This window comes from Ailuropoda melanoleuca, chromosome 2, assembly GCF_002007445.2.
Source record: "Ailuropoda melanoleuca isolate Jingjing chromosome 2, ASM200744v2, whole genome shotgun sequence".
Lineage (NCBI taxonomy): Eukaryota > Metazoa > Chordata > Mammalia > Carnivora > Ursidae > Ailuropoda > Ailuropoda melanoleuca.
This window is the reverse complement of record NC_048219.1, coordinates 37192725-37219996: the sequence shown is the minus strand read 5'-3', so window position 1 is coordinate 37219996 and position 27272 is coordinate 37192725. Positions and strand designations below refer to the sequence as shown.

The window sequence follows — 27272 nt, the reverse complement described above, 5'->3', positions numbered from 1 at the left end:
GGCTGTCTCTATCTCTGTCAAATAAATAAATAAAATCTTTAAAAAAAAAAAATCGTACAAATTGGGGCACCTGGGTGGCACAGCAGTTAAGTGTCTGCCTTCAGCTCAGGGCGTGATCCCGGCGTTATGGGATCAAGCCCCACATCAGGCTCCTCTGCTATGAGCCTGCTTCTTCCTCTCCCACTCCCCCTGCTTGTGTTCCCTCTCTCGCTGGCTGTCTCTATCTCTGTCGAATAAATAAATAAAATCTTTAAAAAAAAATCGTACAATTATAAAAAAGATCGGCAACCCACCAAAAACATGGAAAAAAGATATGACTATGCAAATTTGAGAAGAAATATGTTGATCAGCAAATATATTAAAAGATGTTCAATATCACACGTACTCAAGGAAACAGAAGTTTTAAAAGTCCAGTGTTATTAAGGTATGTGGAAAAAAGATATTCCGGTGTTGGTATCCATTAAAACTACTTCAGAGATTCCACCTCTAAGAATCTACCTAGAAAACACATGCGCACAGGGAAAATATACTTTATTTCATCATTCCCCTACTAAGAGATATTTTGGATAATTTCAGGTTTCTCAATACTATAAACAATGCTGCAATAAATATCCATGCCCACCAATTCTCTTGATTTATAAAACTGTGATTTCATTTAGAAAGCAACAAGCTCACGTTAGGCAGACTTCTTCCCTAGCCCCAGGTACAAACCATGCCTGCACTGAGCCAACCATTTCTTTTTAATAATGATTGCTTTAAATTTAGTGGGAAAGATTTTGCTCCTTGACAAAAAGAAAGGTAGAAAAAGGTATTCCTATTATTCCTGCCTTGAACATGGCTGTATAAAGTTACAATGCTTGTAGCCTGAGCACTCATCTACTGACTATGGAGTGAGTACACTCAGGATGAAAAGCCAACATGCCAAGAAGAAAGGAATGGAAAAAGCCTGCGTCCCGGATTGCTATTACTGAGCCACTTTACCAGCATTACAATGACCTACTTCTTGAGATAATTGAATTATTTTATTGCTTAAGCTACTATTACTCAACTTTTTTATTACTTGATGCCAAAACTGCTCCTGATTCCACACATAAGGAATTTTCATTATAAAATTTATCATAAAATTAAATAAATAAATTCTATTTTCCTTCTTAAAATAATACACAATGAATAAATAATAAAAGTTTTCTTTTAATTTAGAATTATCAAAATTAACACTTTTAAAGTTAACATGACCAATCCTGATAACCTATTTTATTTTATTATTTTTTTAAAAAAATTTTTTTTATTTATTTGACAGAGATAGAGACAGCCAGCGAGAGAGGGAACACAAGCAGGGGTAGTGGGAGAGGAAGAAGCAGGCTCATAGCAGAGGAGCCTGATGTGGGGCTCCATCCCACAATGCCGGGATCACGCCCTGAGCCAAAGGCAGACGCTTAACCGCTGTGCCACCCAGGCGCCCCCTGATAACCTATTTTAAACAACTATGTCACCTGGAAAGAGTTTTGACTAATTACACTATAGCTTACTCTCTAGGTAAAAAGAGAAAGTCTTTACTCTTGGAAAACTGAAGTAAAAAAATAAGAAATCACACCTTTCAAACATGAATCTGAAACAGATCAGTTTCTCTTAGAACTGCCAGGTGTACATTTTTGGCTTTTCTAGTCTATCCACTCATAAAGAGAAAATTCCTGACATTTATTATACTAAATCATATTTCTTGGATTTCTTATGAACTTTGTTAAGTATTGCACGATCGAATAATGATAAATCATACTTCTTTATACCATATGTCTCTGTTTCTGAGCCTACCATTCAGGATTCTCAGCTACACACTGCTTAATAAAGATTTCAACACTATAAGATTTACCACCATGATTAATTTAGACATGTCATAATATTTAAGACTCACAGACCAGAGTTAAAACTGAATCACATAATTATATCTGAGGTATACATTTCTGGTTTTTAACAAAGAAAAAGAATGAAAACGTATACATATAGTCAACTCTTGATTATCTGGGCCAAGGTAGGAGACAACTGGTACAGAAAACTGAAAAATGAGATATATGTATTAGAATAACCCACCCTCCATTCTGAATTGAGATTATATTCTCACTCCCGGAATCAATGTTTTCCCCACTAACATTAAGCCAAATACTGCAATTTATCACTTTTCTCTAATCTTTTGATACTAAATATCACGATTACTTTTGTATGAAAATCTTTGAGAAGTACTTACCAGAGAATAGCCAAAAATACAATTATCTTATCCATGCAATTTTTACAAAGGAATAAAAACGAATTACAAAACTCAAAAGCAATGAGCTGGTTTCCCTCAGCAAACATTACCTTATTCTATCAATCAAGCAAGAGAAAAACACATTAAGAATGTACTAATAACTGGAACAATAATACTCATTGGTTAAATCATTGTATGAGGATATGAAAGATGCTCAAAATAGTACAATAAAGAATAGTGCCAAATATTTATCTGATCTCTATTTTAAATGCTCTCTGACTAGGGTACAGCCTACCAACCTATTCATAGGGAGTTTAATATGAAGTTCATGCTTGAAACTCTCTCATAAATGAATTACATAAAAGCAGTGACCAAGAACAAAGAATCCTAAAATGTTTATGGAACCACAGAAGACCCCAAATAGCCGAAGCAATCTTGAGAAAAGACAAGGCTGGAGGTATCACACTCCCTGATTTCAAACTATCAAAGCTATAATAATCAAAACAGCATAGTACTAGCATGAAACAGACACAAAGATCAATGGAACAGAAGAGAGAGCACAGAAATAAACCTATGGATACAGGGTCAATTCATCTATGACAAAGGATGTAAGAATATACAATGGGGAAATGACAATCTCTTCAATAAAAGGTGTTGGGAAAACTGGACAGCTACATGCAAAAGAATTAAACTGGACCACTAACCTACACCATACACAAAAATAAATTCAAAATGTGTTAAAAACTTGAATATAAGACCTGAAACCATAAAACTACTAGAACAAAACATAAGCAGTAAGTTCTTTGACATCAGCCTTAGCACTGTATTTTTGGAACAGTCTCCTATGGCAAGGATAACAAAAGCTAAAATAAACAAACAGGATTACATCAAACTCAAAAGCTTTTGCATAATGAAGGAAATCAACAACAAAACAAAAAGGCAACCAACTGAATGGGAGAAGATATTTGCAAATCATATATCCAATAAGGGGTTAATATCCAAACTATATAAAGAATTTACACAACTTATATAAAAAAAAAAACCCAATTAAAAAACAGGCAGAGGACTTAAATAGCCATTTTTCCAAAGAAGACACACAGATGACCAATAAGCACATGAAAAGATGCTCAACATCACTAACAATGAGAAAGATGCAAATCAAAACCACAATGAGGTATCATCTCATCACACTGGTCAGATTGGCTAATATTAAAAAAAGGAAAGAAACAAGTGTTGGTAAGGACATGGAGAAAAGGGAATCCACGAACTGCTGGGAATATAAGTTGGTGCAGCCACTATGGAGAACCGCACGAAGGTTCCTCAAAAAATTAAAAATAGGGGGGCGCCTGGGTGGCACAGCAGTTAAGCATCTGCCTTCAGCTCGGGGCGTGATCCCGGCGTTATGGGATGGAGTCCCACATCAGGCTCCTCCGCTATGAGCCTGCTTCTTCCTCTCCCACTCCCCCTGCTTGTGTTCCCTCTCTTGCTGGCTGTCTCTATCTCTGTCAAATAAATAAAATCTTTAAAAAAAAAATTAAAAATAGAACTAGCATACAATCCAGCAATTCTACTTCTAGGTATTTATCCAAAGAAAATAGAAACACCAATTCAAAGAGATATATGCATCCCTATGTTCATTATAGCATTATTTACAATAGCTAACATATGCTACTGCTAGATAAACAGATAAAGAAGATGTGGTATATAAGTTAACTCTTGAACAATACAGAGGTTAGGGGCCTCGACCCGACACAGCTGAAAATCTATGTATAACTTCTGACTCCCTAGAACTTAATTACTAATACCCTGTTGTCTGGAAGCCTTACCAATAACATAAACAGTTGATTAACACATATTTTGTATGTTTTATGTATTATATGTTGTATTCTTCCAATAAAGTAAGTTAAAGAGAAGAAAATGCTATTAAAATCATAAGGAAGGGAAAATACATTGATAGTACTATATTTATTTTTAAAATCCACATATAAGTGGACCTTTGTAGTTTATTCAAACCTGTGTTGTTCAAGGGTCAACTAAATAGGGGTACCTGGCTGGCTCAGTTGGTAGAGCATCCAACTCTTGGTCTCAGGGTTGAGAGTTCAACCCCCACATTGGGTGTAAAGAGCACTTAAATATATAAAACTTAAAAAAAAAAGGGGGGGGTCAACTGAATATATACCGTGGAATATTACTCAGCCACAAAAAAAACCAAAAAACAAAAACAAATTCTTGCCATTTGCAACATGAATGGTTCTAGAGGGTATTATGCTGAGTGAAACAAGTCAGACAGAGAAAGATAAATACTGTGCGATTTCACTTATGTATGGAATCTAGATAACAAATGAAGAAAACAAAACAAAAATAGATTCATACAGGTAAGAAACAAACTGTTGGTTATCAGAGTGGGAAGGGGTTAGACAAAATAGGTGAAGGGGATTAAGAGGTACAAACTATAAAATAAGTAAATCATGGGGATATAATGTACAGCATAGGGATTATAGTCAATAATATAATAAGTTTATACGGTGACAGATGGTGACTAGACTTATGGGGATCATTTCATAAAGTATAAAAATATTAAATCACTATGATGTACAACTGAAACTAACAGGATTTTTTATGTCAATTATATTTCAATTTAAAAATAATAACAAATGTACTTTAATTTTGGAAAAAAAAGATATTATATAATTTCCTCACATAAAATCCCATGAAAGGGTTCTTTTGGATTCTAATGACTCGAATAATTTATCAACATACAGGGAAAGAAAAAAAAAAAGCAGTGACTAAACCAATTAACAGAACAATGCAAACAGTTTATACAGCCAGTCTCTAATAAAATGATCTTTTAGGCATCCAATAAGTCAATAAATGTCATCAATTGTTACCAGAATATATTCAATAAAAATGACACAGGCACAAATTTCTGTAAAGATATAACCACACCTAACATTTCCTGAAAGCTCACTTTGTTGCAGACACTAGTCTAAGTGCTTTACATGTATCATTTTATTCAATCCTTGCATTAATCCAGTGAAATATATACTCTATCATTTCCACTCTACAAGTGAATAAAACCATGGCAGGGAAAGTTAAATAATAAAACCATGGCAGGGAAAGTTAAATAATTTCACCAAAGGTCACACAGGTAGTAAACACGTAGAGACAGGATCTGAACTCAGGTGGTCAAACTTGAGCACCAACATTCCTTATCATTATGCTACTGCTTGTTCATATCTCATTCATTCCTAATGAAGAAACTTTGCAAAACCACCAGAAAAAATACTGTTAGCCCAGGATGGTTCTTTAGTTTATGTCCAGAGGAGCTTCTAAGGCATAGTGTTCTTTTTTTTTTTTTAAAGATTTTATTTATTTATTTGACAGAGATAGAGACATCCAGTGATAGAGGGAACACAAGCAGGGGGAGTGGGAGAAGAAGAAGCAGGCTCATAGCGGAGCCTTTTAAATTATCTTAAATAATCTGTATTAACTATGATAAGCAATAAAATCAAGTTAAAATGATCCATACCATTGTTCGACCGGTAAATTAAAAGTAATTTCTTGCCAGTGTCTCTGAGCTTCATAATCACCAAACATAGGGGGTTTTCCAGCACCTAGACGAAAGGTAAAAAGAGCGAAACAACAATATACTTTAATATATAAATGATATTAATTTCCTTATGAAAATTTTCTAAATTATAGAAAAGCAGTATAGGTTAAAGAAGTGTAGGTTAAAGAAAAGAACACAGACAGTACCAAATAGCAGAGATGAGGTGTGAATCCTAGCACTGCTAGTACACTGAGTTATTGTGTGACCTTGGACCAATTCCTTAACCTCCCTAAGCCTCAGCACATTAAAAACAGGATCTATGTAGAGGCACCTGGGTGGCTCAGTCGGTCAGGTATCTGCCTTTGGCTCAGGTCATGATCCCAGGGTCCTGGCATCCAGTCCCACATCGGGCTCCTTGCTGAGCGGGGAGCCTGCTTCTCCCCTGCCTGCCGCTCCCCCTGCTTGTGCTTGCTCTCTCCCTCTCTCCCTCTGTCATATAAATAAATAAAATCTTAAAAAAAAAATACAAGATATAGTTAACATTAATTAGTTAATAACACTAATTATAAAATATCCAAGTTTATTTTTACTTCATGAGAAAGACTATCAATTATACTGTCCAATAAATATCATAAAACAATAATGAGTATCTATATTTTACAAGGGCCTTTTGCAAACTAAATATAAATAACCGAAGGTCAAGTATAGAACCAAAACCAGACTATATGTTACAAAGATATTTGTTAGGTCAGGCTTTGCTGTCAAATGACTGATATAAAGACTGTCGGTTTACAGCATTTTTTTTAATTTCAAAATTGCTAATACAGGATAATAAATCTTGAATAACTAACAACTGATAGCACCTACTATGTGCCAGATACATCAATGAAGTTAAGTATTATTATTATCCCCACTCTACAGCTAAAAAAGCAGGCAATTCACCCAGCCATCAAATAGCAGAGTCTGGAGTTGAACCCAGGCAAACTGGCTCCATAATCCATGCTTTTAACTCCTACTTTATATTGCTCACAACTTGGTTGTTAAGTAGGTTATTAACCTTAAGTCATGTTAAATGACATAAAGTTAATTCCATTTAGTAAACAGTAAACATCCACTATTTAACTAGCAGGTAACTACAAAACTGTGAGAAGCCCAGAGACATACAGTTAGGTCACAGGTTTTTAAATCAGCAACTGAAAATCACATACAAATATACTCAATAATCCATTAGTTATTAATTAATGCCACCTTGGAGAATGATATTAACACTCACTCAAATTCAACCCAGATTTTCTCCAGTTTTGGAACACGACATTAAGTAGGGCTTTTTGCATGTAATGACTACATTATACCGATATTCTTTAATGCCTAGCATCTTTACCCAAGGAGATATCCCCACTGTTGAGATAATCATGAGAAAAGCAGATGAACATCTCCAAAGCATATATAGAGAGTGACTGTTACAAGCAATTGCCCACAGTACATAGACATAGTATACACATACACACACACACCTGTCCCTCTCTCAAAAAATACCGTTATCTTTTTCATTTTTGTGTTCTCAGACGTAATGGCACCTGGTAGATTCAGTGAGTGATGCTGAAGCAAGAATACTGATATAATCAGTGTGATATAGCAAGGATTTTAAGTTCAAAAGACTTGAAATTTTGAATCCCTGATTTTGCATTTACCATATGTGCAAGATTAAGCAATTTGTGATGGCAGACCAAATTATGCTGACTATTCTAACACAATCCCCATTTATTGGTTCTTGCACAAAATATCTTTAAGTTATTGTCGGAGACTTTAAAACTCCAAGCCTCTCTGTTCATGCTGCTTACTCCCTGTTTACACATCCCTTCCATCAACTCATAGCCAATCTTTAAGAATCACCTCAAATTCCAAATTCTCCATGAAACCTTTCTTGTAAATTAAAAACACACCGCTGATTTTTTTTTTTAACTTATTTGAGAGAAAGAGAGAGAGCACAAGCAGGGGGACAGACGAGGGAGAGGGAGAAGCAGGCTCCCCGTCGAGCACAAAGCCCAACTTGGGGCTTGATCCCAGGACACTGTGATCAGGATCTGAGCCAAAATCAGATGCTTAATTGACTGAGTCACCCAGGTACCCCCAGTGTTCACTAATTATTTACTCCTCATAATATTTATATTTTCAGGGCACCTGGGTGGCTCAGTTGTTTGGGTGACTGCCTTCAGCTCAAGTCATGATCCTGGAGTCTCAGGATTCAGTCTTGCATCGGGCTCCCTGCTGGGTGGGGAGTCGGCCTCTTCCTCTGACCCTCCCCTCTCTCATGCTTTCTCTCTCTCTCTCTCTCTCTCACTCATCCTCTCTCGCAAATAAATAAAATCTTTAAAAAAAAAAATATTTTCAGTATCACGTATTTTGTCCCATGACTATACTATTTCCTAATTGCCACCCAAGTAAGAATTTCAGCTCCTATGAACATGAGACTATGTTTTTCCAGAGTTCAAAGGAAACATATTGCTATGTACATACATTCATTAAAAACTTATTTAATTAACTGCATAGGAGAGGTAAAATAACCTGTTTTTTAAAAAAAAAAAAAAAAAGGAAAAATATATCCCCAATGAACTGCAATTTTTGCATGTGTATTTTGTAGGATAGGAATGTGTGTGTGTTTCTATTTTAAGGAATACAACCATTATCTATGGCTTCTTTTGTGGGGGAAGGAGTTGATTTCTATTTTTTGTTTGTTTTGTTTTTATTTGTTTGTTTAGTTCCACTGGGATAATAAGTCAGAGAGGATCTTAGGTCATTTTCTACACCTGACAAAATCCAACTATCTAGATTTTCTGAAATTGTTCTAGACATGTGGTCAATGTGGAAGAATTTATTACCATTCCCTAACAAATAGAAGAATGGATAATGACTCTCTTTAGGGTTGAGAAACAAGTTTCTATCCAGAGTCTGACCTACTTCAATAAATTCAGCTGACACTAGCTATGAAATTAGTACTTAAGTTTTTAAAACTGTTAAAGCGCCCTTAAAGCAACCCAGAAGGACAACCCAACTGTACCTATGGGAGCTTCACCTGGGAAAGACAAAAAGGATTCCTTCCACAGTGATTAATTCTACAAATTCATTTAAATAAAATTCAGAATTACATAAAGAAAACACACTAATGTATATTTGCAGAGTTTCAATTTTGTCTTGTTCTCAGAGAAATGGGCTTAAGGAGCACTTAAATGTTCATTGTATTAATGTTGAACTATTCAGAATTATGCTATAATTTAAAAAACAATTAGTTTCTTTTATAACAATACATTCTAACTGCCTTTACATTTAAATTTTAAACATTCTAAGAAAAGAGAATTTGGCTAAAATTTTCCAGAACAAAGTCCCCCTTTTATAAATGCTCTTGGTAAGTAAGACGAAACACTATAAACAGCAATGGGTAACTTGAGAGAACTGACCAATAAAATAAACATTTCTTTTTTTTTTTTTTTAAGATTTATTTGCGAGAGAGAGAGAGAGAGATAGAGAGAGAGAGAAAGAGAGAGAGAAAGCACAGGAGCGAGGAGGAAGGATAGAGGGAGAGGGAAAGAGAATCTTCAAGCTGACTCTCCACTGAGTGTGAAGCCTGATCCCAGGACCCTGAGATCATAACCTTATCCAAAACCAAGAGTCAGACACCTAACAACTGAGGCGCCCAGGTGCCCCAAAACTAACTAACTAAACAGAGTACAGTCATATGTTTAACAATGATTGATATGCTGCCAAAAAAAAAAAAAAAGATTCTCTATGCCTTATCCCTCCTTAACAGCCAATACAACTTTGGGGGAAAAAGAATATTACAATAACTTCCCTTGGTTCCAGAGTTACTATTTGCTCAAAAACACTTTGGATCAACTATAGAGGAACTCTGAATCTCTACAAGACATAAACTATGAATACTAAAATCAGAATTTGTTTCCTCCCTGGGGCTCCTGGCTGGCTCAGTTGGTGAAGCATAAGACTCTTGATCTCAGGGCCAGGAGTTCAAGCTCCATGATGGGTGTAGAGATTACTAAAACATGAATAACCCCCCCCCAAAAAAAGAATTTATTTCCTCCCCAAAGCTTGTTTAAAAGTAACAAGCAGGGGTGTCTACATGGCTCAGTTGGTTAAGCATCTGCCTCTGGCTCAGGTCATGATCCCCAGCATCATGGTACTGAGGCCCAGGTCAGGCTCTTTGCTCAGCAGGGAGTCAGCTTCTCCCTCTCCCTGCTCCTGCAAGCGCATGCCCTCGCACTGCCTAGCTCACACTCGCATTCTCTCTCTTCCCCTCTCAAATAATTAAATAAAATCTTTTTTTAATTAAATGAGTAAATAAATAAAGGTAACAAGCACTATTTATTCAATACTTTTAGGTCTGTAAAAATCAATTATATAAGCAGCACTTAAGTAAGGTGTATAATGTAAATATGTAAGCGGCATATATTTTAGAAAAATTTAAATTACAATACACGTAAGTAGTTTGCCTATACAATATATGCATTTCCAAAGGAGAAATAATGGATTAATACTAAGCAAGCTAACCTGAGCTTCCTCACTTGAGTGCTTCCTACTTACAATCTTAAAACAAGACAAATGAAAAGCAAACTAAAATAAGCATGTCAATAAGAAATTGTAACAAAAAGTATTTTAATTGAGAAAAAAATCTCAGCAGAATCACAGATGTCATACTTAATTCTTTAATTCTCCCACCCTCTTATAATATAGAAGTTCTTTACGAGTGCTAAAAATGTTGTATTTTTTTATGATGGGGTTAAGAACTGACAGAATCACAATTTTTCTTTATTCTTCTCATCTGAAAAATGGCAAAAACATAATAACCACCTATAAAAGATGTCTACAAATATTCTACTACAATAACAATACTTTTCCTATACAGTAATCCAAAAGTAATCTTGTTGACTTTCTTACCGGACAATTTAAAAGTGAAGTTTAAAATAAGCAGGAGTACTGTTTTTCAGATAAAGTAAGTAAGTGAGTAAACTCAGACTTTAGGAGAGAAATGTTAAGAATAAATAATGTATGTAAGCCACAAGGATTCACGAGTATTACATACGCTTGTTGTCCACTATTCGGTTCCCATTAAGCATCTGATTACACATGCCAGTAATACTGAAATAGTGTGATTTCTTAAATTATACGATTCTACTCTATACCTTTAGTTCTCTTCTACTTTACCTCAACATGAAAAGTTCAAAGAAAATAATGTTATCTGTCAAAATGAGAAGACTAAAGGAAAATTGTAAGAACAACATAATGATCAAGAATAAAATAGTGCTGAACGAAGAAAAGGAGATGACCATCCAACGGACCAGTTATAGGTTGAAATCAAAGGTAACATAAATTACATATTTTCCATAACAACTTTTAACAGGGCTTTTCTTCTCACCTCATTACCCCATTCCTGCTCCCAAACCAACTCCCTCCTTCCATTCACAAACTTCTGAGTCACTATGCCCTCTTATTAACTCCCATTTACTCCTCAATTCATTATAGGCTGATAATTAAGAGGCTCACAATGGCCTCCTTAGAGATCTTTTGTCTATTCTTAATTTTCACCCTACTTGACAGTCTAGAACTTGACACTGTAGGCCAGTCCTTATTTCTTGAATTTCTCTAATTTCCTGGCTTCCAGGTTTTAATCCTTCCTTCTCATGGTTTCTCCTCAGCCTCCTTTAATCATTCCCCTTCTCTGTGAAGTGATCAGTGGCTAAATCTGTTTTTTCTTCTTGCAGTATAAATGCCCCCAACCCTGTGGCTTTAATATGTATCAACATTTTATAAAGATCAGAATAACACGGGGAGCTTTTAAAAATAACAGAAGAGACCAGTTTCCAGCAACACCTCCAATATCAGAAAAGGTCAGAAAAACATCTGCAATGGGGGGGGGGGTGGCTGAATTAGCATCAAAACAAGAGAATTCCTTAGAAGCCAGAAATAACAAAAGAAGTTTAAGATCCAGACAAGTAAGTGTTTGTCCTGAGGGTATCCAATGGCCTTTTGTGGCCTAATGGCCTGGCTACTGAAAAGTTCTATGCAATGAATAGGAGGTATAACCTAGAATTTGAACAGGTAAAAACTTCAGTGTCAGAACCATCTACGAGGATATAAAAAAACAATGACTTTGGGGAAATGGTGAAGATAGTATTTATCTCTCCCTTGGCTGCCGGGAAGTACAGGAAGAAAAGTCTCCTGAAAATTCCTAACAATATCCTGCATTCACCCAGTATGGGGCCTGAATTCACACCAAGAACTACAGCCAAAGAAACCTTACAATGAGAATTTAGTTTGACTTTTAATAGTGCCCAAAGTGCCTAGCAAGAGGCAACCTAAATCCTCTGTGGAGAAACACACAGTAAACTTGGGCCTCAAAGAATTCTCACAGATAAAAGTTCCAAGTAACCTGAGCTCACAATTTAAATAAAAATCACTAAACCCACAAACAAAATCCCATGAGCTGGAGTCCGTAGAACCAACAAACCAGGAAATCAAACTGTGGTATTAGTATTTTCTGAGAGGGAATATAAAATAAGTATGGCTAATACGTTTAAAGATATAAAAGAAGACACTGAGAATATGTTGAAGGAACAAGAGACAATCAGAAATGATGAAGATGATTTGAAAAGGAAACAAACTGGGGCGCCTGTGTGGCACAGCGGTAGCATCTGCCTTCGGCTCAGGGCGTGATCCCAGTGTTGTGGGATCGAGCCCCACATCAGGCTCCTCTGCTATGAGCCTGCTTCTTCCTCTCCCACTCCCCCTGCTTGTGTTCTCTCTCTCGCTGGCTGTCTCTATCTCTGTTGAATAAATAAATAAAATCTTTAAAAACAAATAGAAAAGGAAACAAACAGAACTTTCAGAAATTAAAAAATACAGTAACTAAAACTGTAAAAACTCAATGGCTGGGTTAAAAAACATATTAAACACAACTAAAAAAAAAGTAATGAAAAGGAAGATAGACCTGATGATTACTTAAAAAAAAAATAAAGGCAGTATGAAGAAACTATGAGATGGAAAATACGGGAGATTATGAGACATAGAAGATAGGATGAAAGGACCCAACATACATCTAGTAAGAGTTGCACAAGGAAAACAGAAATGAGGGAGATGCAATATTTGAAGACAACTGAAAATACAAACTCAATGAGATGAAGAGACTGTTGTCTATTTTCTGCTATATCACCTGCCTTTGGCATGAGTACCCTACACATATGTGGTGAATTAATAAAAGACCAAAGCTTTAACATATATCAAACCAGAGTTTTACAAGGAGGAAACAGAATGAGAAGAGACTAGCTGAGCAGTTTTAAGAACAGACAGAAGGTTATCATTCGAGTCAGAAACCCCAGAAAATCCTGAGGATAAATTTTTTAATGCTTACACTTCGATACATCATAGTGAAATCGCAGGAAGAGAGAAAAGACAATTACCTATGGAGAAATCACAACTGAAATGACAGCTGATGGTCTGAACATAGCAACAGAAACTAAAAGATAATGAGATTTTCAAAATATTAAGAGAAAATAATTGTCAACACAGAATTCCAAACCCAGTAAAATGTTAGGACCTAAAGCAAAATAAAGGCATTTTCAGATTAAAAACTAAGCCACCAACAGGCTCTCACTAAAAAAAAAAACCACCCGGGGGGTGCCCGTTTGGCTCAGTCAGTAGAGCATGTAACTCTTGATCTCAGGCTTCTGAGTGCAAGACCCACAATGGGAACTGAGCCTACTTTAAAAAACTGTTTTCTAATTAAAAAAAAAAAAATTTTAAACCTCCCAAATATTTGGGGCGCTTGGGTGGCTCAGTCAGTTAGTTGAAGTGTCCAGCTCTTGATCTCGGCTCAGGTCTTGATCTCATGGTCAAAAATTCAAGACCCACCACTGGGCTCAGTGCTGGGCATGGAGCCTACTTAGAAAAAAGAAAAAAACAAAACAAAACAGAAACAAAAACGAAAACAAAAACATTATGCTAAGCGAAATAAATCAATCAGAGAAAGACTATTATCATATGATCTCACTGATGTGTCGAATTTAAGAAACAAGGCAGAGGATCATAGGGAAGAGCGGAAAAAATGAAACAAGATGAAACCAGAGAGGGAGACGGGAGACGAACCATGAGAGACTCTTAATCTTAGGAAACAAATTAAGGGTTGCTAGAGGGGAGGGGGTGGGGTGATGGGGTAACTGGGTGATGGACATTGGGGAGGCTATGTGTTATAATGAGCACAATATAAGACTGATGAAACACAGACCTGTACCCCTGAGACAAATAACACATTATATGTTAATCAATTAATTTAAATTTTAAAAAATTAAATTCAATTAAAAAAACAAAACAACAAAAACAAGCGAAAAAACCTCCCAAGATGTACTTCAGAAAGAAAATTATCTCAAAAGAAGACGCGATACGTAAAATGGAAGGTTAATCACAGAAAGTAATAAACATGAGGGTAAAACCTAAGTAAATATTAATTGTATAAAACAGTGATTAATGTCTAAAATCTTAGTAATAACATTTTAATAGCGGAGTGAGATTTATAACTAGAGTTAAAGCATCTCATGGTCCTTGCATTGCTCAGAAAGAGAATATAAATACTAATTTTAGACTATTAAATTAAATAGGTATATGAAAATCTCCACGCCATGCCCTAAAAGAACAAAATAAAGCATAACTTCCAAATCATCAGGAGAAAGCGGAATTAGAGTGGGGAACTGGTTAGTCAGGTCTAAGTCACAGGGATTCAGAGGTAAAGAGTAAAAGGATAGAAAAAGATATAACAAGCAAAAATTAACCTAAAGAAAACTAAAGTTTTATTAATTTTAGAGGAAATGGACTCTAAGATAATAGCATTACTGTAAATAAACAGGGACACAACAGAAATGTCATGAAATTCAAGTCACAAGGAAAAAAGTTCTACATCACCTAATAATATAGATACAAAATATACAAACAGAAATTGACAAAACTACAAAGGGAAATTGCAGCTCTCTCAACTGGTAGTTTAAAACTGGGCAAAAATCAGTAAGGATATAAAAAATTAACATCAAACAATAATACTGAGTGAAAGGATACATGCAGAATATTAAAATTCAAGCACACAGAGAACATTTACAAAAACTGATCACATAGTATGCCAAGTCTCAAAACATTTCAAATATATACCATACAGAACGATTCTCTTTCTACCATGCAATTTTTAAAATGTCAAAAAAAAAACATTTTTAAAACCTAAATATTGAAAAAATTTTAAATATGCTTCTAAATAATTCAAGAGTCAAAGCATAATTGCCCAATAGAACATAGAGGGGTGCTGGGTGGCTCAGTCAGTTAAGTGTCTGCCTTCAGCTCAGGTCATGATCCTAGGGTCCTGGGAACAAGACTGGCATGGGGCTCCGTGCTCGGTGGGGAGCCTGCTTCTCTCTCTCTCCCTCCCTTGGCCTCCCCCCCCCCTTGTGCTCTGTCTGTCTCTCTCTCTCTCTCTCTCAAATGAATGAATAAAATCTTTCAAAGAAATAAAATAAAATCTTTAAAAAAAAATAGAACATAGAAAATATTACTTGTGGGGCACCTGGGTGGCTCAGTCTGTTAAGCATCTGCCTTTGGCTCAGGACATGATACTGGACTGCCAGGATCAAGCCCCGCATTAGGCTCCCTGCCCGGAAGGGAATCTGTTTCTCCCTCTGCCCCTCACCCCACTCATGTCTCTCTCTCTCAAATAAAATCTTAAAAAATTAAAATTAAATAAACAAACAAACAAATAAATAAAATAAAAACTCAAAGGGCGCCTGGGCAGCTCAGTGGGTTGAGCAACTGACTCTTGATTTCAGCTCTGGCCTTCATCTCAGGGTTGTAAGTTTGAGCCCCATGTTGGGCTTCACCCTGGGCATGGAGCCTACTGAAAAAAAAAACTCACTTGTGAATTAAAAACATTACTTCAGAAGTGTCATGTTTGGAACCCTCTCAGGTTCCACCCTCCTGATTCTAATTAATTGAATCTTTGACTAATTCCAATTAGTATTTTTTTATTATAATAAAAGTCTACTCCTAAGTAAAAAATTTAAAAAAAAAAAAGTTAAAATTAGGAACAAGACAAAGATGCCCAAATCCCTATTTCGAATCACTATTCAACACTATAATAAGGTCTTAGCAATAAAAAGACAAGGAAAAGAGTTAGTGGTAGAAAGTAAGAAATAAAACTGTCATTATTCACAATATTTTTTTAATGAAGAAAATCCAAAAGATCCTTCAGTTAAATTATTAGAATTATGAGTTTAGAAAGGTTGCCAAATATAAAAGTCAACCTCATTTTCATACCCTAGCAACATGCATATTTTTATCTAATCTGGAACTCACAACCCCAACATCAAGAATCGCATGCTCCACCCACTGAGCCAGCCAGGTGCCCTCGGCAACAAGCATTTAGAAAAACAATTTTTTAGGGGCGTCTGGATGGCTCAGTAAGTTGAGCATCTGATATCAATTTTGGCTCAGGTAGGATCAGGGTCATGAGACCGAGCCCTGCATCAGGCTCCAAGCTCAGCTAGGAATCTGCTTGAGATTCTTTCTCTTCCTCTCTCTCTGCCCCTCACACCTGGTTAGCACAGTCAATTAAGCAAACAAGTCTTCGTTTAGGCTCAGGTCATGATCTCAGGGTCTCGAGATGGAGCCCCGCATTGGGCTCATCGCTCAGAACAATCTGCTTGAGTTTCTCTCTCACTCTCCCCCTCCGCCTCTCCTCATGCCCCCCTGCACTCACTCTTACACTCTTTCTCTCTCTCAAATAAATAATTAAAAAAAAAAAAAAGAGGACTTAAATAAAGGGAGAAAAAAAACATACCATCTTAATGAATTAAAAGTCCCAGTTTGGGAACGCCTGGATGGCTCAGTTGGTTAAGAATATGCCTTCAGGGGTGCCTGGGTGGCACAACGGTTAAGCATCTGCCTTCGGCTCAGGGCGTGGTCCCAGCATTATGGGATCGAGCCCCACATCAGGCTCCTCCGCTATGAGCCTGCTTCTTCCTCTCCCACTCCCCCTGCTTGTGTTCCCTCTCTCGCTGGCTGTCTCTATCTCTGTCGAATAAATAAATAAAATCTTTAAGAAAAAAAATGATTTAAGAATATGCCTTCAGCTCAGGTCATGATCCTGAGGTCCCGGGATGGAGCCTCACATGGGATGGAGCCTCACATCGGGCACTTTGCTCAGCAGGGAGCCTGCTTCTTCCTCTCCCTCTGCCCCTCCCCCTGCTCATGCTCCCGCTTGCTCGCTTTCTCTCTCATATGAATAAAAAATCTTTAAAAAAAAAAGTCCCACTGTGAAAACAACTGCCAATTCCTCCCCCCAAAATTATTCAAAGGTATAAAATAATTTAATTCCAATCAAAATCCTAACAGGGTTTTTCATAGGACTTTGACAATCCGATTTTTTTTAAGGCACTGTGGGCACCTGGGTGGCTCAGTTGGTTAAGCACCTGCCTTCAACTCAGGTCATGATCCTGGAGTCCTGGGATCGAGCCCCGCATTGGGCTCCCTGCTCAGCAAGAAGTCTGCTGCTCTCTCCCCCCACCCCTATACCCCTACACCCCACTCATGCTCTCTCGCTGTGATAAATAAAATATTTTAAAAAATAAAATCTTTGAAAAAAATAACACGCTTCATTCATATTCTCTCAAGTAATACCCACAACCCTGTTAAAATACATATTAATATCCCCACTTTGTAGAAGGGGTACCTTTGTAAAAGGTTCACGGACATTAAGTAACTACTCCAAGATCAGGCAGCTAAGAAGCAAAAAAACTATAATTTGAACCCAACTCTACTGCTGCATCCAAGTGATTTACTTCCTCAATATTCCTCAAATTCATTTATCCATTTTTTAGCTGGCTTACTTTGACTTCTTTCTTCGAAGCCACAGAGCAGTGTCATAAAAGCACTGACTTTGGAATAAAATACAAGTATATTTGAATCCCAGGTGTCATTTATCAGTTGTCCCATTTTCCATTTGTAAATTAGAGACAATACCTATCTTCAGTAGTTGTGGTACGTAAAAGAAAATGCTCAGTGTCTAGCATATGGTAAATACTTAAAATAGTAGCTCATACTTCTATTATTATGATTAAGTCATTTGTCTCTTTATCTCCAACCTGCTTCCTACAATCGTGTTTCATTACAATGAAAGCTATTTTTCTAAAACACAAGTAATTTGCCAAGCGAACTGTATAGCTAAATCTCGAGCGGCTTCCTCCCCATCCTTTTTGTTCCTTCTTTTTATGCTACTCCAATAACTGACTACTTAAAATCATGCTCTCATTCTACCGTGTTTTTGTATATGTTCCCCATTTCATTTGCCTAGCAAATTCCAACTCATCTTTCAAACCCTGAACTCAAACATCACCTTCTCTGAAGTCTTCTCTAATGCAACCTATTCATTCACTTCTCTATGTTACCTTTGTACTTTACAAATACTTCTAGTCATAATTATCACATTGTCCTGTGACCACTTACCTACTAAAATGTGGACCCTTTCAGTAGTGGATATTCATGTATTTTAGCACCTAGCACAGTGCCTGGAACATGAGCAGTGCTAAATAAATACTCACAGGGTAAAATCTAATTCTATTCCCTGTCCAGGACCACGTACCATCAATTCTCCCTCCCTTTCTCTCACATCATTCCCAGTCTTATTCTCCACTGGTCTCTTCCCTTCAGTCTAGTAACATGGCATGTCAACTCTAAACAAACAAACAAAAGCCTCTTTTGATTCTACTCCCACCTTGAGGTACTGGCTCAGTTCTTTCTTCAATGCCTAATATGTAATCATTTCTCAACTTGTCATCTTCCCCATTAGAATACATTTTTGGGGCGCCTTGGTGGCTCAGATGGTTGAGGGTCTGCCTTCAGCTCAGGTCATGATCTTCAGGTCCTGGTATAGAGTCCCATGTCAGGCTCCCAGCTCAGCAGGGAGTCTACTTCTCCCTCTCCCTCTGCCTCTCCCCCTGCTTCTGTGCGCTCTCTCTCTCTCAAATGAATAAATAAAATCTTTAAAAAAATAAACTTTCATAAAAAATAGAATACATTTATTTTCTCATGTCATAAAGTCTATGCTTCTATCTAGCTCTCCCAGTATTATTTTTAGTAGAGTCCAATGTTTAAATAAGTGTATTTTCTTGACCATACCAATAAAGACTCAAATTCTTCTCTGTCCCAGTCAGATATCTATAAACTATTACAAAAAGGAGGAGGAGGAGGGGGAGGGAGACGAGATGACTATTCAAAGGAATATTTACCCATCTTTTAAACAGTAAAGATGTGTTACCTGAGTAAGAATTAAGAGAAACTGTCCACCGTACTGTTAGTCCTATTAAGACCACAGTTGCCATCAAGTGCCATTTTTCCATATTTTTTCTTCAAATCTAAGGGGGGCAAAAAACAGGACCAGTGCCAGAATATTTTTAACTGGTAGTCAGTCACTTCTTTTCTTCATCAGAAAAATGTCATCAACTCTTTGGGATTAGGAGTTTGAGAGAATTTTAAGAGATGCTTCGTTTCCAGTTAAATACTGACTTTTGTCTATGAAGAAGTAGCCTGGAGGGAAAAAAAACAAGACCAAGGGTTAGCTGAGCACAGTATAACAAAGGAACCATTAAAACAAATAGGAAGACAGAGAATTGGGGTGTTGACAAGGAGGAAAGTGGGCAGTTTTAAGTTCTTTATTCCCTAGTCCTCTAGTTGGGAAATATATCTCAAAAAGTAGCTCTCCTTGTTAAATGGGACTCGGTGTATCTAAAGATGTGGTAAGGATCTGTTCTTACAAGGGAACAATCCCGAGTGCAGAAAAACAACAGATATATATAGATAGTGGAAGAGTCAATTGCTATCTAAAGCATGTTTACCTACATGTAAAAATAAAACTACAAAAATTAACAAAGAGATTATTTTCTTTGGTACAGACAGAAAGAAGAATTTTACCCTTCTATTTAGTTTGAGAAAGTCTTCCACTAAAGAAATTTATGTAGTTTGATTTTTATTTCTTTTCTTCCAAAATATACTTTCACTAAGAGCAACATCTTTCCAACTTAGAGAATGAACCTTTACAAGAATCAAGTAATAATCACAACTCTTAAGAGAAAAAGCAGTAAGATGCAATTAACCATTTACATATTTCATTTTTTTCAGTTTTTTCCTTGGGTTGGATGGTTTAAAAGTAAAAAGCTTTGAGCTGTGATCACAAAGACAGCATGGTACTGGCACAAAAACAGACACATGGACCAATGGAACAGAATAGAGAACCCAAATGGACCCTCGGCTCTTTGGGCAACTAATCTTTGATAAAGCAGGAAAAAACATCCGGTGGAAAAAAGACAGTCTCTTCAATAAATGGTGCTGGGAAAATTGGACAGCTACATGCAAAAGAATGAAACTTGACCACTCTCTCACACCATACACAAAAATAAACTCCAAATGGATGAAAGACCTCAATGTGAGACAGGAATCCATCAAAATTCTAGAGGAGAACATAGGCAACAACTTCTATGACATCGGCCAGAGCAACCTTTTTCACGACACATCTCCAAAGGCAAGAGAAATAAAAGATAAAATGAACTTATGGGACTTTATCAGGATAAAGAGCTTCTGCACAGCCAAGGAAACAGTCAAAAAAACTAAGAGACAGCCCACGGAATGGGAGAATATATTTGCAAAGGACACCACAGATAAAGGACTGGTATCCAAGATCTACAAAGAACTTCTCAAACTCAATACACGAGAAACAAATAAACAAATCATAAAATGGGCAGAAGATATGAACAGACACTTTTCCAATGAAGACATACAAATGGCTAACAGACACATGAAAAAATGTTCAAAATCATTAGCCATCAGGGAAATTCAAATCAAAACCACACTGAGATACCACCTTACGCCAGTTAGAATGGCAAAGATAGACAAGGCAAGAAACAACAATTGTTGGAGAGGATGTGGAGAAAGGGGATCCCTCCTACATTGTTGGTGGGAATGCAAGTTGGTACAGCCACTCTGGAAAACAGTGTGGAGGTCCCTTAAAAAGTTAAAAATTGAACTACCCTATGACCCAGCCATTGCACTACTGGGTGTTTACCCCAAAGATACAGACGTAGTAAAGAGAAGGGCCATATGCACCCCAATGTTCATAGCTGCATTGTCCACAATAGCCAAATCATGGAAGGAGCCGAGATGCCCTTCAACAGATGACTGGATTAAGAAGCTGTGGTCCATATATACAATGGAATATTACTCAGCTATCAGAAAGAACGAATTCTCAACATTTGCTGCAACATGGATGGCACTGGAGGAGATAATGCTAAGTGAAATAAGTCAAGCAGAGAAAGACAATTATCATATGGTTTCTCTCATCTATGGAACATAAGAACTAGGATGATCGGTAGGGGAAGAAAGGGATAAAGAAAGGGGGGGTAATCAGAAGGGGGAATGAAACATGAGAGACTTTGGACTATGAGAAGCAAACTGAAGACTTCAGAGGGGAGGGGGTGGGGGAATGGGATAGACTGGTGATGGGTAGTAAGGAGGGCACGTATTGCATGGTGCACTTGGTGTTATACGCAACTAATGAAGCATCGAACTTTGCATTGGAATCCGGGGATGTACTGTATGGTGACTAACATAATATAATAATAAAATAAAAAAATAAAAATAAATAAAAAAAAGTAAAAAGCTTTGAGAAATTATGGGCCACTTTAACCGCAGGACATACTAAATATAACCAGAAAAATACAATAAGTCAACAAAAAAAACTAGGGGAAAATTGGCACATTCCACCTACTGGGTTAAAAAAAAAAAATTTAAGAATGTAATTAACATACTAGTTTTATTTATTTTTTTATTAATTTTTTTTAATTCCAGTATAGTTAACATACAGTGTTATATCAGTTTCAGGTATACAATATAGTGACAAAAATTATTCTCTTATTTAAATATAGCAAGGGTCAGCGCGCCTGGGTGGCTCAGTTGGTTAAGCGTCTGCCTTCAGCTTGGGTCCATGGTCTGGGGGTCCGGGGGGGGGGGGGGCCCNGGGTCCCGGGATCTAGCCCCGAGTCAGGCTCCCTGCAGAGCTTCTCCCTCTCCCTCTGCCTCTCTCTGTCTTCCTGTCTCTCATGAATAAATGAATAAAGTCTTTAAAAAACAAAAACAAAAAAACCAAATAAATATAGCAAGGGTCAACTCTAGAACTAATGAAGTCCAGCATCTCAATTAGGTAGAATGACTCAAAGCAGTAAATAAGGCTATGTAAATATATTACTCACATCTGGGTTATATACATGCCATTTCCTCACTCCTATCACATCCATTTTTGATCATATTACTATTCACCAGAACTTCTATCACAGAGGCAAGGTAAGAGGAAAAATTAAAATTCAATCACTCTGGGACAACTCGGTGACTCAGTTGGTTAAGCATCTGTCTTCAGCTCAGTTCATGATCCCAGGGTCCTCGGATGGAGTCCAGCATCAGGCTTCCTGCTCAGCAGGGAGCCTGCTTCTCCCTCTGCCTGCAGCTCCCCTTGCTTGTGCGCTCACTCTCTCTCACTCTCTCTCTCTGACAAATAAATAAAATTATTAAATAATAATAATAAAATAAAATTCAATCACTTTCCAATGTTGACTCTGGATTTCACACAAGTTATAGACCATTATAAACTACTCAATTCTTTTTTGTTGTTTAAGTAGGCTCCATCCCCAATGTGGAGCCCAACATGGGGCCTGAACTCATGACCCTGAGATCAAGACCAGAGCTGTGGGGCGCCTGGGTGGCACAGCGGTTAAGCGTCTGCCTTCAGCTCAGGGCGTGATCCCGGCGTTATGGGATTGAGCCCCATGTCAGGCTCCTCTGCTGTGAGCCTGCTTCTTCCTCTCCCTCTCCCCCTGCTTGTGTTCCCTCTCTCGCTGGCTGTCTCTATCTCTGTCGAATAAATAAAATCTTTAAAAAAAAACAAAACAAAAACAAAAAAAAACCAGAGCTGAGATCAAGAGTCAGACCCTTAACCCACTGAGTTACCCAGACACCCCCAAAGTCTTTTTTAGCCTAACCCAAAAAGCCCTTTTTATCAATGTGCTGCACTATACGTTCCAGAATTGCAATACACTATATTTTACTGAGATATCATGTTTAAAATTGATTTTACAAATGCTAATTCCTGGATCTGAAAATACGGCTTAACTAATAGCTCTATCTAGGACATCTAAATCACTAATATGACTAAGTTAAGTCAATAATCCACAGTTCCAGAAAATCCTATATAAGTACTTCGTCAGGAGTTGGGAACAACAAAATAAGACTGCCAATAACACTAAACAGATGTCAACTGAATGGGAGGTAACAGGTGATAAATGTCAGTCCTGCAAGGACCCAGAACAAATGAGGAGTGTATTTTGATTTCAAAGTAAAAAGTTTAAAAACAAAAATAAAATGAGAGTAAAAAGTTTAAGTCGTGTTTTTTTTTTAAGTTTACTTATTTTTTTTAGTAATCCCTACACTGAATGTGTGGCTCAAACTCACCACCCTGAAATCAAGGTTTGCATGCTCTCCCAACTAAGCCAGTTAGCCAACCACCCAATTGGTAGTTTAAGTTAAAAAAAAAAAAATTAGGAAAGGTTTTTTAATAATTAGAGCTGTCCAAAAATGAAACAAGCTTGAGAAGGGGATTCCTCTGCAACAGGTACAAACAAAAGCTGAACAACTACTTGAAAGAATATTGTTAAAGTATAGAAAAGATGACTAATTTCTAAAATATCTACTAAATCTGATTTTGGGAACGTATTATGCATCTGAATTAATATAAATCTTGACAATACAAAACAAGAGTTGATCTCCCAACTCGTTAATGTTTTCCCTAATTCCCAAGTTACCCCGTATCGCTAGTTTTGCGATGTTTCTTTGGTTAGTAAAATGGATAGGCCTTCCCATCTTTCATAACTGATTCATATTAAATTTTGAAGGGCATCAAAAACATCGTTCTCACATCTTTTTACCCTTAGAATAAAATGCAAATACTCCAGGGGCACCTGGGTGGCTCAGTAGGTTAAGCGTCTGCCTTTGGCTCAGGTCAAAATTCCCAGGGTCCTGGAATCAAGCCCGGAGTGGGGCTCCTTGCTCAGCGGGGAGCGTGCTTCTTCCCCTCCCCCCGGTTGTGCTCTCTCTCTCTCTCAAATAAATAAATAAATAAAATCTTTACTTCTATATTTTATTTTTTAAAGATTTTATTTATTTGACAGAGAGCACAGGAAGGGGGAGCAGCAGGCAAGAGGGAGAGGGAGAAGCAGACTCCCCTCCCACCACGAAGCCCAATGCAGGGCTCGACCCAGGGCCCTGGGATCATTACCTGAGCCAAAGGCAGACACCCAACCGACTGAGCCACCCAGGCGCCCTGTAAATAAAATCATTAAAAAAAATAAAATGCTTGGACCGCCTGGGTAGCTGTCGGTTGGGCGGCTGCCTTCAGCTCAGGTCATGATCCCTGCGTCCTGGAATCCAGTTCCTTGCTCAGTGCTAAGGCTACTTCTCCCTCGGCCTCTACCTGCCACTCCCCCTGCTTGTGCTCTCTCTCTCCGACAATAAATAAAAACTTAAATAAAACTGAGCCACCCAGGCACCCCAAATGTTGTTTCTTGATTTGAGTGGTGGTTAAAAGATGTGTTTACTTTACAATAAATCAAGTTACAACTTAAGATTGCTGTATTTTCTTGTATATATGTTATATCCCAATAAAAAAGCATAAAAGAAATTACATTTTTTTAAAAAGAAAATTACATTTGACAACTACAATATAAGCTCCGTGCAAGCAAGGATCCTCTTGTCTTAGCCCCTGGCTCTGGTCCCTGCACAACAATGTTGCAGAAAGCAGGTACTCATAAAATATTTGCTCAATGGAGATCTTCCTGTGTACGAAGAGGGGAGGTACCTGATTTTACCGAGTCCTTTGCGGCCAAAGATATTATGAGACTTAACGGATCTCTTCTTGAACAGTAACAAGGGTTCTTTATTACTTTTTCCATCTACAAAGCAAAGTACAGTAACTCTAATCCATCCACATGACACGAAGTTTTCACGCAGGTGGCAGAAAAGTTTTGTCCTACTTTGCCCTAAGATTAGTGCATTTCGATCAAAAACCTAAATAAAACAAAACCTCAGCGACATTTCGATCAAAAACAAAAATAAGGCATACAAAACCTCAGCGGTTCACTTCCAGGGCCGAATTTGTTCTTTTTATTCTGAAAGGTCCTTCCCCCAAGGTGGACACAATACCCAGGGAGCGCGGCCATCCCTGAGGAGCACGTCTGTCAAAAGGGACAGTCCTAACGTTTCTCCTCCATTTCTCCAGCGGGCCAGACCTTCAAGACAGCAGGATCAAGGGCACCAAGGGAGACAAGGCTGCTGCCAAGCCAAGGGGTCCCACCACCATCAGCACGTCCCGTCACCCGACCCCCAAGCGAGCCAGCAGGAGGACCTGGGGAGGCCTCGCCAGCCGCCCCTCTGAGAGGAGCGGGACCTGGAGCCGGGATAAGAGCCGGGCTGCTACCTGCGCGCGGGATCGCAGCACGTCGCGAGTCCCCCACCCCTCCCCACCCTGACCCGGCAGCCCAGACGCCCCAGGATCCCGGCCTCTTACCCCACCGCCGCGGAACGTTGGGATTCCCGCCCACAGCTATTTCAGGTAGGCGCCTGCGCGCTCGCCCCCGCAACGGAGCGCTTCTCTCCGCCCTTCCGCTTCCGCGTGCGCGCGCGTTGAGCGCGTGAGCGAGCCCGTCGAACGTGAGGGGAGGGGCCGGGAAAAGGCGCGGAGAGGAGGTGGCCGGCTTAAGAGGCGGAGCAGCCGGGGCGGGAACCCGAGAGGCCTCCCAGCCCGGTTTAGGCTTGGGGCGGGTGGAAAGCCCCTTGCTCTTCTTTCCCTGGATGATGGCCAAGCCTTGAGCGGCTGCTTAGTCCACGGATTCCTGTCAGGGGCGCGTCCTGGCTCCCTTCACAGAGTGAAGAGCCCTTGGCTAATCCTCACTACCGTGCAGGGGTCTTCCTCTGTGCCTATGTTCTCAAGGAGCCAGAAAGCCAACCTGCTTCACTTTCTTCAAGCCACATGCCTGCGAAGAATGTATTCAGGCTGGTAAGTCACTTCATGTAAGAAACATTAAACGTCCAACCATTTTTGAAAGTCTGTGGGTTATACAAAAGAACAGCCTTGCCCTCAAGTAGCCACTACACCTTTGCCATCAGGCAGCTTGGATCACCTATTCCCAAACTTGCCCAAACTACCTTACCTCCTTTGTTGAGAGAATGCACACGTTGCTCTCTGCTAAATCCTATCATTCTCAATAAGCCAACCCCTGATTTATAATCCATTAAGTACGGGCAAATATTGGACTATGGCGTTATACTGAGTCTGCACAACTCTCTAAATCTACTTTTCTTCATCTGTAAAATGAGTGATAGGTCTATGTAAACTTCCACATCTAAAACTTTATTCTATATTTAAAAGACTGTCAAGGGGCGCCTGGGTGGCTTAGTCAGTTAAGCATCTGCCTTCAGCTCAGGTCGTGATCCCAGGGTTCAGGGATGGAGCCCCACCTGGGGCTCCCTGCTCACCAGAGAGCCTGATTCTCCCTCTTACCTCTGCTCGTGCTCTCTCTCGCTATCTCTCTCTCAAATAAATAAAATCTTTTTTTAAAAAAAAAGAAAATAAAAATAAAAGACTGTCAGTAGTAGAAATACAGAGAAAGGTGGTCAAGTCCCTGCCCTCAAGAGATTTCTCATTGGAAGGATAGTTTCATGCATAAAAGAATCGAAAGCTATAGAAGGGAACACATGCTAAACGTCATTATTAGTATATACATTAAGTACTGTAAGAGTTCAGAGAAGAAATTAAAACTATAAATTAAAAAGTATCAGGAAATGCTTTCCCTGGAGCAGTCAGCTGAGCTTTGAAGGAAACCCTGGAGGATGGGAGTAGGACTGCAGGCAAAGGAAATGGTTCAAGTCAAAGTTGTGGCAGCTGAAAGTGCAAAACATTTCCTCTAGTTCAGATGGTGGGTGATGAAGCTGAAAAGGAATAATTGTGGAGAGCCTTGATGGGGCGCCTGGGTGGCGCAGTCCTTAAGCATCTGCCTTCGGCTCAGGGTGTGATCCCGGCGTTGTGGGATCGAGCCCCACATCAGGCTCCTCCGCTGTGAGCCTGCTTCTTCCTCTCCCACTCCCCTGCTGTGTTCCCTCTCTCGCTGGCTGTCTCTACCTCTGTCAAATAAATAAATAAAATCTTTAAAAAAAAAAATTGTGGAGAGCCTTGAATGTGGTGACTGTGGTGTTTGGAATTTATTCAATGATCAGTAGGGAGCCAATAAATGACTTTTAGCAGGGATTCAAATGTACAGTACGGTGTTAGAGAAAATTTACAGTGGTGATAAT

General features: G+C 38.4%; 1 protein-coding gene across 4 annotated transcripts in view; it reads right to left on the bottom strand.

Annotated features, from left to right (window-relative positions):
- Positions 1 to 25621, bottom strand: part of ALG6 (ALG6 alpha-1,3-glucosyltransferase) — a 62147-nt gene extending 36526 nt beyond the window's left edge. The window contains exons 1-4 of one of the 4 annotated variants that reach the window (XM_034653606.1): positions 25489 to 25603; positions 25050 to 25210; positions 19144 to 19412; positions 5772 to 5856 (exon numbers count right to left, since the gene is read on the bottom strand). In XM_034653606.1, the coding sequence (XP_034509497.1) occupies positions 5772 to 5856; positions 19144 to 19225 (167 nt within the window). In that variant the 5' untranslated portion in view covers positions 19226 to 19412; positions 25050 to 25210; positions 25489 to 25603. Of the gene's footprint in view, positions 1 to 5771; positions 5857 to 19143; positions 19413 to 22126; positions 22334 to 24780; positions 25009 to 25049; positions 25211 to 25488 lie in introns of those variants that run through there. The other 3 variants (XM_034653605.1, XM_034653607.1, XM_034653608.1) reach the window with 3 other exon arrangements.
- Between the last annotated feature and the right edge of the window lie 1651 nt (positions 25622 to 27272).